General features: G+C 35.6%; 1 protein-coding gene across 4 annotated transcripts in view; it reads left to right on the plus strand.

Annotated features, from left to right (window-relative positions):
- The window catches only part of VPS50 (VPS50, EARP/GARPII complex subunit), a 79246-nt gene that overhangs the window by 22899 nt on the left and 44740 nt on the right, over window positions 1-11607 (plus strand). For all 4 annotated transcript variants that reach the window (XM_027639296.1, XM_027639298.1, XM_027639297.1 and 1 more), the window contains exons 10-13: window positions 1190-1232; window positions 2428-2526; window positions 5713-5853; window positions 10372-10507. In XM_027639296.1, coding sequence (XP_027495097.1) covers window positions 1190-1232; window positions 2428-2526; window positions 5713-5853; window positions 10372-10507 — 419 coding nt within the window. The remainder of the gene's footprint in view (window positions 1-1189; window positions 1233-2427; window positions 2527-5712; window positions 5854-10371; window positions 10508-11607) is intronic.

Below are 11607 nucleotides of genomic sequence, written 5' to 3' on the forward strand. Positions count from 1 at the left end.
AATATCTGCAGTTCCTAACTTAGAAAGACTTGATGTTTCCATACTTTTAAAAAGGAAAAAAATAAGCAGGAAATGCTCATAAACTCCAGCAGGAGATGTAGTAACATCAAATTGTTGTGGAGGCTTTTCTGTTTGAAGGCTTGTTGCATGTGGAGAAACAATAAGGAAGTATTTTCTACTCTAGTTTTTAATACTAGCTCTTTTTGATGCAGTTTTTTTCTATTTAAACCTTTCTTTGGGGGATGTTGTGTCCAGTTTATCTAATGCAACCAAAAAAGGAGGGCATAATCTTTAAGCTACAGAACTAAGTAGGGAAGCTAGAATCTTTTGATAATTAACATAGGCCCCTTAGGAGAAGATTCAGAGCACAGAAGGAAGTTGTTTAAGATCAGGTATGGTGATTATTTAATGAAAACTGTACTTTCCATGCATGAAGAGAATGTCCTGCCTATTTCTGTGTTGCTTTGACCCTTCTGAACAAAAACATAATAATCCTGTTTTGTGTCTTATTTTTCTGGCCGGTGTTCTAAAATTTTTAAACCTGATTGTTGCAAAAGTGCAGTGGTGCCCTTCATTGTCCTAAGGAGTGTCTCTTATGGTAGCTATTTTTTGTTAATCTTTTTATACCAAGTATAGCTCAGAGAAGTGAAATAATGGTGTTTAGAAATTTTTCTGAGAGTTTTGTAAGCTTGAGTTCTTTTATAGCATTTCTGTAACAGATTCCTGAGCAACAAAGAAAAGTTACTATAGTTTACAAAGGCCTGACAACCTTGACCTTTCTGGGTATGTTCTACTCTAGACCACAGTGCCAAACCAAAACATTTAAAGCATGAGTTTCTTAGGGGTTGGGAATATCTTTGAATACTTGGTTAAACCCTAGCAGGATGGGGCCTTTTCTGGGCCATCTTAACAGTGTTGTGTTGTAAACCTAGGGTTATGTGCTGCTGCAACAAATACCTTAATTTGAAGCATTAAGAATATTGCATATGCCTGAAGTAGATACCTTTCAATAATAACAGTGGTGAGATGGTGCTAGTCTGACACAGTAACAGCAGCTTAAATGGTTTATGATAAATTACTATATTGTGGCTTGGTAGTAGGCAAACGTGTTTTTGGAAACGAGGAACTTGGTCTGAAATATTAATGTAATCAGTAATTTTATTTTAAACATTTTTTCTTTCATTAATAGTGAGTTAAATTCAAAACTGCAAGACACCTTGGAACAAATAGAGGTAAAAGTTGATATATTGATGTTTAGTATATTTTAATATTTAACCTCTAAGTATATGTTAGTAATTAACCTCTAAAGTACTAGAGCTTTCCAATACAATGTTGTTAGCAATTACAGAATGTGCACATTTCTTTCAAATACTCTCTTTGGAATGCTATAGTCAGTGCTGTTCATGTGAACTTTTGTGATGCAATTAATCTAAATGCTCTGTAATATGTTGTCATACTTATGAGCCCAGTTCACTAGTTGTGCCAACTGTAAGTGGTAGAGCAGTCAAATTAAAAAGTCAAATAACATTTGAAGTACTGAACTTCTGTGAGTTCTTTAGACTACTTGTAAATAGTTGTGAAAAGTAAATCAGCAGCAAACCAATAGGTTTGGATAAGCTACACAAGAGATCACAGTTCACTGGAAATTTTAGAGGTCAGCAAACTGCTGTATAGGGCCAGTGCTAAGCCAGAGGAAGTAAGACTTAAATAATTGTGAAGGATGCAACAAAGATCAGTTTTAAGTTAGTAGATAGTATCACAAAAGCAAATGAATATAACATGGTAAGTGTCTTGCTGGAAATTGGTGGTGAAAAAAAAGAATTCTTTTAACTCCACTGTTAGGTAATTTTGAGCTGGAACTTGGTGAGCTTTTTGTAAGAAGTCTGGTAATGTAGATATATATCATGTGTATGTAGTGCATGTAATGCATACACATGTAATGCTTAGCAGGAACTTGAATTAGCTATTCCAGCAGCTCTCTACACCTGTGGTCCTGTGGTCATGTGCTCTTTAGAAAGTCAAATTGGTGCATGTATTATTGTACCTTGTTATTAAATTCCCTGTAAAATTAGAACTTTGTTATATTTCCTTCAGTTAGACTAAGTTAGAAATCCCAGCTCTCCCATGTTGGGGTGCTAGGCCTTCTCAGTATCTCTTTGAATTTGACTTCAGTGAAATAATGTACTTTTTACTGTGCTTGTTCTTGGAAATAGTGGAACTCATTGACTGATAGAAATTTCAGACTGAAATACTTATGCTCAAGGAGTAACATTTAAGCATCTCAGAATAGTCTGATCGTGGCTAGTTTACAAACATAATTATCAGACTGTTTAAGTAAATGTCTTCCTCTTTTGCTGTCATTTAAATAATGCATTACTTGGCCTGTTTTTATCTAGTGTTTAACAGTCTTTTCTTTCATTTATATAGGAACAATTGGACGTAGCACTTTCCAAAATATGCAAGAATTTTGATATCAATCATTATACAAAGGTTCAGCAGGCTTACAGGCTGCTTGGAAAAACACAGGTTAGTACTCATCTTCTGAGTAAGTTACAAAGAACAGTCGTGTAACAGTGTGGAACTTTGAGTACTGTGATGGAAATTTATTTTCCTAATTAGTCCCAACTGACAGCTAAACCCCACACAGCCACTCACTCTCTCCCCTTTAGTGGGATGGGGGACAGAATTGGATAACAGTGAGAAAACTTGTGGGCTGAGATAAAGACCGTTTAATAGGGGAAGCAAAAACTGTGCACACAATCAAAGCAAAATGAGGAATTCATTCAACACTTCCCATGGACAGGCAGGTGTTCAGCCATCTCCAGGAGAGCACGGCTCCATCGTGTGTAACAGTGACTTGTGAAGGCAAACTTCATCACTCTGAACATTCCCCCCTTCCTTCTTCTTCCCCCAGCTTTTATTACTGAGCATGATGTCACATGTTATGGAACATGTTGGGGTCAGCTGTCCAAGCTATGTCCCCTTCCAACAACTAGTGCACCCCCACCCTCTGATGGGGTGGGATGAAGAATAGGAAAGGCCTTGACTCAGTGTAAGCAACAGCTCAGCAATAGCTAAAACATCCCTGAATTATCAACGTTGTTTCCAGCACAAATCCAAAACATAGCCCCATACCAGCTACTATGGAGAAAATGAACTCTATTCCAGCCAAAATCAGCACACTAATGCTTATGAATCTTACCAGGTATTCAAAGGCTTTTATAATGCTCAGATAATTTAACAGTATTTGGTAAAAGTAAACTGTGTATTACTCCAACACGTAGCATACATAACAGTTCCGTATTTCAGCTCTGTTTATAATGCTGTTTGCATTATTAATTGATTTTGGGCATGTGAATAATATTTTTCAATAGCTAGATCTGTGTTACTGAGTTGTGCACAACCTGTACCTGACATGTGTGTTTCCATTTTATATTGTGCTGTAACACAACAGGAATGAAGAGGTGAGGAGATAGTTTTTTGCAATAAAATATGTCTCAAGGCATAAAAAAAAATCATAGAATGTTAAGAGTTGTAAAGAACCTTAAAGATCATCTAGTCCCACCCCCTGTGCTGTGGACAGGGACACCTTCCACTAGACAGGTTGCTCAGGGCCTTATCCAGCCTGGCCCTGAACACTGATGTGTGTTCAAACATACACTGTGGATATGTCCTAAAAGTTACATCTCTGCATGCCTAGAGCATTTTTTTGTGTAAATAGTAGATCTAAGCTCTCCTGTAGGATGTAAGTGCTGGTGCACTGCCTTGAGTCTTCATATGGTTTCTCTGGGAGGGTGGTGAACCAGTTTCCTTCTGAAGCAGGTATGAAGTATGGGAGCTAATGCCAAGGTCCTGTGAAGTAAAGAGGGATAAAGAAACAAGAAAATCCTGGAGGCATGTTTTGTCAGTGATCAGTGTTCATAACACACTGAGGCTGAGCATGGTGGTGCCAGTGTAGCAGTGATGATTTGCTTGGAGAAGAGATTCCTTCAGAAAGCTTTAGTTGCTACAGGTCACGAAGTGCCTGTCCCTTGATGAAGACAGGACAAGAACCCCATTTGTTCTTTATAATGCTTGAGTTTTTTAATGGTATTTCCAGATTTCAGAATTATATCTGTTAGTAGATTGGCTTTTTTGGGTTTGGTTTCATTTTTTGTTTGTTTGTTTCTTTCTTTCTAATTAGAACCATTCTAGCAAAGTTGGGTTCTTTTTTTCATGGCTCAACAGTGATAACAGTGTAACTCTGCAATAGGATAGAAATGGATTTATCTTCCCATACTTTGTTAATGTGCAGAATTATTGGAGTGCCTAGAGTCTGCAACTTAAAACTAAGGGAGAAGATAATTAGGCTTTTCCTTTGTTAGTGCATTGTATGCGATTTCTTTATTTACTGAACAAAAGTAGATCTAATGCATTCACTGCTCTGAAGTGCATGATATGTTGAGAAAGGCAGATTGCTTGTCAGAGGAATGAAGTTTCTGAACAAAATAAAAGTGTTATTTGTTACTGCATGGTTTTGCCTGCTTTGTTCTCACGATAAAGTGACTTGGCTTTGACATTCTTTTTATTACTATTAAAGTAGGTATTTTGAACTTGTCCTAAATATAATTTACTTGCATTGTTACTGAAATATCTCCCATTTTGACCCCTTCTCAGTAAACAAAATGTCAATAACCTTCAGTATATTCAGTAATTCTCATATTTCATTTGTCATTCTGTTTTCTTTGACTGATTCAAGTTAGGACTAGCTGTAGAAGATTGGTTGTTTGCAATAGGATTTAAGCAGAATTGCTTTTTCATTTCTTATGGGATGATTGAGTTCTCAGCTCTTGTCAGTAACTAAAAATGTCAAATAGGAAGTAGTGAAAGTAAACATTTTCAAATCTGCAGGATCTGATAACTTCATTCTGGCATTTGAAAGATATTTTTTATTGGTTCCTATATATACACCATATACTGATTATTTGCATATTATGAAACAGTGAGAAAATTCCATTTCTGAAATGGACTAATGTTATGTACAGTCCATTAACAAGATGAAAACTAAGGAAACATCCTGACCTGAAACTCAGGCATGATTGTGGCAAAATTAATATGTTATGCCATCATTAGTCCATAGTACATGTACTGTTATATCTTTTCCTGGAAAAAGTAATCTATTTTTAAACAAATGTCTTTTTTTCTGTAACGAGGAGTTTTATAGGAAATTTATTGATATGAGGTACATGCCTTTCTTTAACACTTGATACTACTTTATATTCTTCAGTTTGGCAAGTGGATGGATTGAAGACTTTGTAATTGTGATTTTAGTTTTAATAATTGCAAAGGAAATATTTTTATTTTAGTTGGAAGTGTTTCTAGTGGGAGAAAGAGCACAGATCTCAACTAATTTCTTTTTGACACAAAATCAGTGATTGGGAGAGTAAAAGAATGAATGAGTAAATTCTATAACTAGCTATATTATATAGGTGTACAATTAATATTTACTCGTGTTAATGTAAAAAAACCAGTGAATTGTAGAGGGAGGATGGATTGTAGTATTATCAAGTTCTATGTTAGGTATTTTTGAGACAAAGATTGAAAGCCATACTGCTTACAGTTTCTTCTGTTCAGAACTGAAAAAAACTTACCTTAAAGGATGATGGCTTAAAGATTATGGCATATGACAAATTGAATTTTGTATTTGATTTTATGTCACTCCATTTCTTTCAGACAGCAATGGACCAGTTACATATGCACTTCACTCAAGCCATTCACAACACCGTGTTTCAAGTAGTCCTTGGATATGTGGAGCTGTGTGCAGGAAACACAGACACCAAATTTCAGAAGTTACAGTACAAAGACCTCTGTACAGTATGTAATTCTTGTATATATGTATATTTTTTAATCCGAATTTTTCCACTGTTGTAAGTGTACCTCATGTCAGTACAGACTCAGTTATGAAAATAACTGCAGCTACTGTAGTTTGTTAGTACAACTTATAGGCTAACTGAGAGATTTGTTATTCACAGCTTAATGCTGATTTTGATTGCACTAAATCTTAACACTTTGGACTTACTGTGCACTCCATCTAAATACAAAGTAAATCATAGGATACAAACAGAAGACCAACATTTCAAAACTCCCATGTCTTCAGTATAATATGCTAGTTATTTGCATCGTTATTAACTTTGAACTCTAGTGCATTTAGATCGTATTCACAATTTCTATAATACTGCATTTCAGTAAGGATTCTTGTAAAGATGCTAACTTAAATCAAGTCTTCCCAAATGACTTTGTATCAGTTTCATTGCGTTTTTGATATCGAGGTAAGGAACAGCTGTTATATTGAGATATAAAAGCTCGATAATAGGGAAAACGTGAACTGGGAGTAACCATATATTTCCCTCTAGTATAAATTTTAGGTACAGTTTCTTCCACATCTGTATTTTGTTTATTTTTTTTAAATGTTATTAGAATGAATTACTGTATTTTGAGTAGCATTTTTAGTTCACTCTTTAGTTTTTTCACTTGTGATTTTACTGTTACACCCTGAGAAATTTGCTTAAACTTCAGTGTTGGTGAGGAAGAATGTTAGACATTTTAGGTGGTTCTAACATTGATTTAAAATTTGAAATTATGTTTCTATCTTGAATGTTCTGTAGGATGTTTGTTTCAGTCACAGGCTAAATCCTTATCATACTTCATCAACTCATGGACCCATCCTGTCAGTTGCAATTTATTAAATTAAAGTACAGTCCTAAGAAGATTAAAGTTCATACTCGGATCCATTTTCTGCTGTTTCACTTCTCATATCTCCTGGAATCATGTAGCTTCAACTAGTAAACACATTGACATTGAAAGCCATTTAATTTTAAAGAGGTGCCCCTTTGAAAGCTTACATAATCTAAGGACCTTCACATGAATAGAAGTGTGATATGAAAAATTAATTTATTGGGAATAACTGACATAAGTATTAATGAACAGAATGAGAAAGGTTCCAGATGGGTGGAATTCACACTTCACTGAGATCAGTTCTAGCTGAAGAAAGCCAGCAAACCCTGATCTCTCTTCTCTAGACTGCAGCCCTGTCATCTTTCGGCTATAAGTCTTCAGAGTGTGGTTTTATTTCCATTTCTTACTTTCTAATGCACTTTTTGTCTAAATTTATTTTTGCTTTATACTTATGTATGTCCTTTAGTTTATTTCTCATTCTTTGCTAATGCTAGTGATATTAAGCCCATTGATTTACACTTATAAACAGTACTACTGAGCTGCTTCTGACAACTTCTAAAAACAGGTTGTGTGCTGCTGTTGATCCTTATTCTTTACAGTGTGGAGGAATCTTTCAGATACTTGGAAATACCACATTTTGTAATGCACAGGAAAAGAGTGGCTTTAACTGCATGGTTACAAAATTATTACCTCTATTTCTATTTGGTTTTACTTATGCAAAACCTTAATGAGATGATGCTTAAGTTATGTGAACCTGCAATAGCTGGAGTCTGGCAGTCTGTATAAAGGAAGGTACTGAGACTTTGGGACTATAATGTACTATGAATACTGCTGTAATTTGCTCGACATTTAGTTTTTTATTTTTTCATTACTCTCTTGGTAACAATTATGTATTTAGGGACAGGCTGCAGATGGGCAATTTTGATCTCTTACAAACCATGTTGCTCAGTGTTGGTTGTTACCTGTTGCAGTGCATTTGTGAAATCAGAATGCTGAATAAGATGGACTGTCATAGCAATTAAATTTCTAACTTCCTGCAGCAAAAACACTAGCAGATTTTTATCTCTTGCATTTTGTTTTGGAGGAATAAATTGTTTAAGGCTAAAATATGAGCTTTCTTTTTCTTTGTTTAGTTCTAGTGAGAACCCTCTTCAAGCTATCTATGCTGTTAAGCCAGGATGCTCTTAACATATAAGTGATTATGGAGTACTTCCTCTAATTAAACAATGGAAGTCATATAAAATTGAAGTATTCCTTTTTGGACAGATCTCCTGTTGTGTGTTTCGAAAAATCTGTCACAATGAACTCATTTAGCTCATTTCTATTTTATATGGGTAGTGGGGGGCTAGAGTGGCTTTTTTTCCTTGTTTTGTTTGTTTCTTCAGATACTGGATATTATAACAATGTGAGTTTTTTAAAAAGAATAATATTTTCAGAAATTTGTAAGCATTTATGCAAGTTATGTACTTGTGCACTCAGACTCACTATTTCCTTGTTGACCGTTTCTTTTCCTAGCAATGTGCTGTGCTCTTGCTTTTACATCCTTTCACTTTTGGAATACTACTGGAGCAGGGCAGAGTTTGGCTGCTTCATTTTCAAGTTTTGAATTTCTATATTCAGAGAGTATAAGTCCAAAGAAATTCAGTTGTTCGTTTCCTTAGTCTAAATGGAATTAACTTGGTATTAGTAAGTGATACTTTCTTCCTGCCCACCTGAAGGCCAGTATATCTTCAAGTATAATGATCTGCATAAGCAAGGTTTAGATTTTATAGCTACTAAACACCCTGAAATACAGTAAGAGTAACATTTCCTGGTGAGTTGGCAGAGAAAATGGCTGAAGCAGCGGGTGAATTGGCAGGACAATTTACTGTTTGAATAATAAACTTATTACCTTATTTTATTCAATTGTTAGTAAAGGCCTATAGTATCTGAGATTAAAATGTCTCAATAATGCAGTCACTAATGTATATAAACTCTTCAGTTAAAGGGTGTTTTAGAAAAAAAGTAGTTGTCTCAATTGTTAGAATTTTTATGTACCAAGAACATGACTTTTTTTCTTTTTTTTGTCGATATGTCCAGGATGCCCAATTTATATCCTTGAGGAAGCTCTGGTTTGGTAGGGCACAGAACCAGGATAATAGTTCAGTTTAAAAAAACCCAAACAAGCATAATGAAAGGACATGATTATTAACATGAAGCCTCCAGATGCTTTTGCTAGTGACATCTGTTAATGCTGAAGAACAGTTTCTGTGAGTCCTTAATCATAAGTGGAATTTAGGCAAATATGGCTTGAGCAGTATGTCCTACTGCCAGGAACATTATTTAAGCTTGGGAAACGAGAACATGATTAAATAGAAAATAAAGATGTGCAGTTTATAATTTTTTTTTACTTGAAAGCTGAAAAATGGGAGTATAGGAAATCTGTTCAGTGTAATGTTTATTCTCCAACAAATGTACTGAAGATGATCAGTGGTGTTACTGATCCTTCTTGAGAAGGACACACCATGTTTTGAAAGCCTCAGTGAGATCAGTGGATGAGGATGCAGCTGAGGGAATTGATTGCCTTAATTAAAGATTTGCTCTCTATGGAATCCATGGTTGATTCTTTTGGTGGTTATGTTGACACCCTGTTGCAGAAGCAGTTCATATTTTTGAAGAGTTTTCTTGTAACTAATGTAAAAACTTTTGTACCATCATGGACATACGTATTTGGGTTAGCAGGCACACAGTACCCAGTTGGTAAAAGCTAATTAGCCTTGCAGAAGCCAGCTGTGGACACTGATGTAGCTATTGGAAAACATGATCTCTTTTCTATAGCAGTGTTAGTTGGAAGTGCTAATTTCCAGACTTCTATGAGAAACTTTAAATAACAATGTAATTAAAATCATATCTATGCAACTGGACTTTACCCTTGTCTATAAGTTGTGACACTGTGCTTCACAGTGACTGAGACAAGGGTGGCGTAGCATTGCCACTCCAATGAACAATATATTTTACAGTTTTTTCTTTATCCAGCAAGACCCCTTCTCAAAGTCATCCTTTTTCCTGACAATCTCATCTTAGTTATTTCTTCTGTGTATCTCACTCTCTGATAAAATTGATACTCTTCACCTAAAGAGTATCTGAAATCATAGTTGGCTCTTTGGAGCAGGGTAATTCAGGGAAGTAGGGCAGCTACCATCGAAGTTTGTTTGCTTTTAAACTACTCCTTTATATGTCATTCAACCCAATGGGGTATTAGCCAGGATGGCTTCTATGTACCACTGAAGTACAAGAATCTGCATCATTGAAAAGATGCAGTGTCTGCATGCCATGGATGTCTGCATCCCTCTTTGGTAATGAGATGTGCTGATCATTAGACTTTATGGCTTTACCTCTGTCTCTGCCTCATTGTTCCATAAATATAAGAGGTGTTTAACATATGGGCCAACTGAGGAAAGAGAAAAGTGCTAGCAAATAAACTTTGCACTTTTGGACAGTATTTGATTAATTGACTAAAATTAGGAATTTGTCACCTCTCAAATACATTTGAAAATGAAACATATATATCAAGCACTTCAGCTGTATGAATATGGAAGGGTTTATATGGTTTGTGTTGCCACTGTAAAAAACGAACACAATTTTGAAGTTTCACAATGTTATTTTGTTTTTCTGTAGCATATTACATCAGACAGCTACATTCCATGCCTGGCTGATCTCTGCAAAGCCCTCTGGGAAGTCATGCTCAGTTACTACCGAACAATGCAGTGGCATGAGAACCATGACCAAGATGAGGCAGCAGTTGTGTCTTCTGGTAAGAAACTTCAGGAAACAAAACTTCTGATATTTGGATATAACTTTTCTTGTGCTATATCTTTGTGGTCTTGACTCAGTGCCTTCAGCCTTATTGCTTATAGAGCACAGAAAGAACTGAAATAAATACTCACTGGATTTTTGTACTCTTCAGTATAAGGTTCATTTTTTAATGAATATTTGTATGTACCAGTCTTGTAGATATAAATGCATTTATTTTAAATGATTCTTAGGGGACATGTCCTTCCCCTATTGTGTGTTGTAAAATCAAGCAGGTATTTATTGCCTGGAAACATTATCACAGTTGATAACTTATTCAACCACAGATGCACTTACAAAACTAGTTCCCCTTAGTGTTGTTCCTTGCGATATCCTGAAGAAAGAAAATAACCTGCACTGCAAAGCCTTTTACAGGAACCATTAAGCCTAATGAAGTGGTATATACAGTCATATGAGTAATTTTAAATGCATTGTTTTTTACATGCATGCTAGAGTGTTTTGGTATGTTTACTACTAATCTTCTGTCTCTTAGTTTTTAAGGTTCTGGAGATGTGGCTTAGCTGTAATGTAGAACTGGAATATAGTTGATCTACTGAATCACTTTTTCAAATTCCTCTGCAATGATAAAGCACACAGAGGGAATTTTGCAAGTACAATTTCAGAGGGACTATAAATATCTACTAAAGGTTTTTTCTAAAACTTATTGCTCATGCTGCAGTAATTACTAAACCCATACATGGAATTCTCATTCCATACTTACTAGTTTAATGGCTGTGATATGTGCGAAAGCCAAAGAGTAAAATTCCTGTAGAAAGGGCATGTATGTGAGAAGGAAACAGGGAGACAGTTCAGGACATTATGCTAAAATTGTTCCCTCAATTAAACCCCATAGACCGAAGCAATAGAAGTAGCAGGCTTCAATGTTGTGTGTTTGTCTGCCTTTTATCATTTCGAGAACTCGAGGCTGTCCTGGTATTTTTCTGTCATTGTACCAGTGGATGTCAGCACTCTAAGAAAGTACCTGAACTGTGTCAAGGGATTCTTGATTTTAGGGCACAAACACAGCTGTAGAAGTGAGAAGCTGGACTTAGATGGCATGAT

The sequence above is a fragment of the Corapipo altera genome, unplaced genomic scaffold (genome assembly GCF_003945725.1).
Source record: "Corapipo altera isolate COAL_440 unplaced genomic scaffold, ASM394572v1 44, whole genome shotgun sequence".
Taxonomy (NCBI): Eukaryota; Metazoa; Chordata; class Aves; order Passeriformes; family Pipridae; genus Corapipo; species Corapipo altera.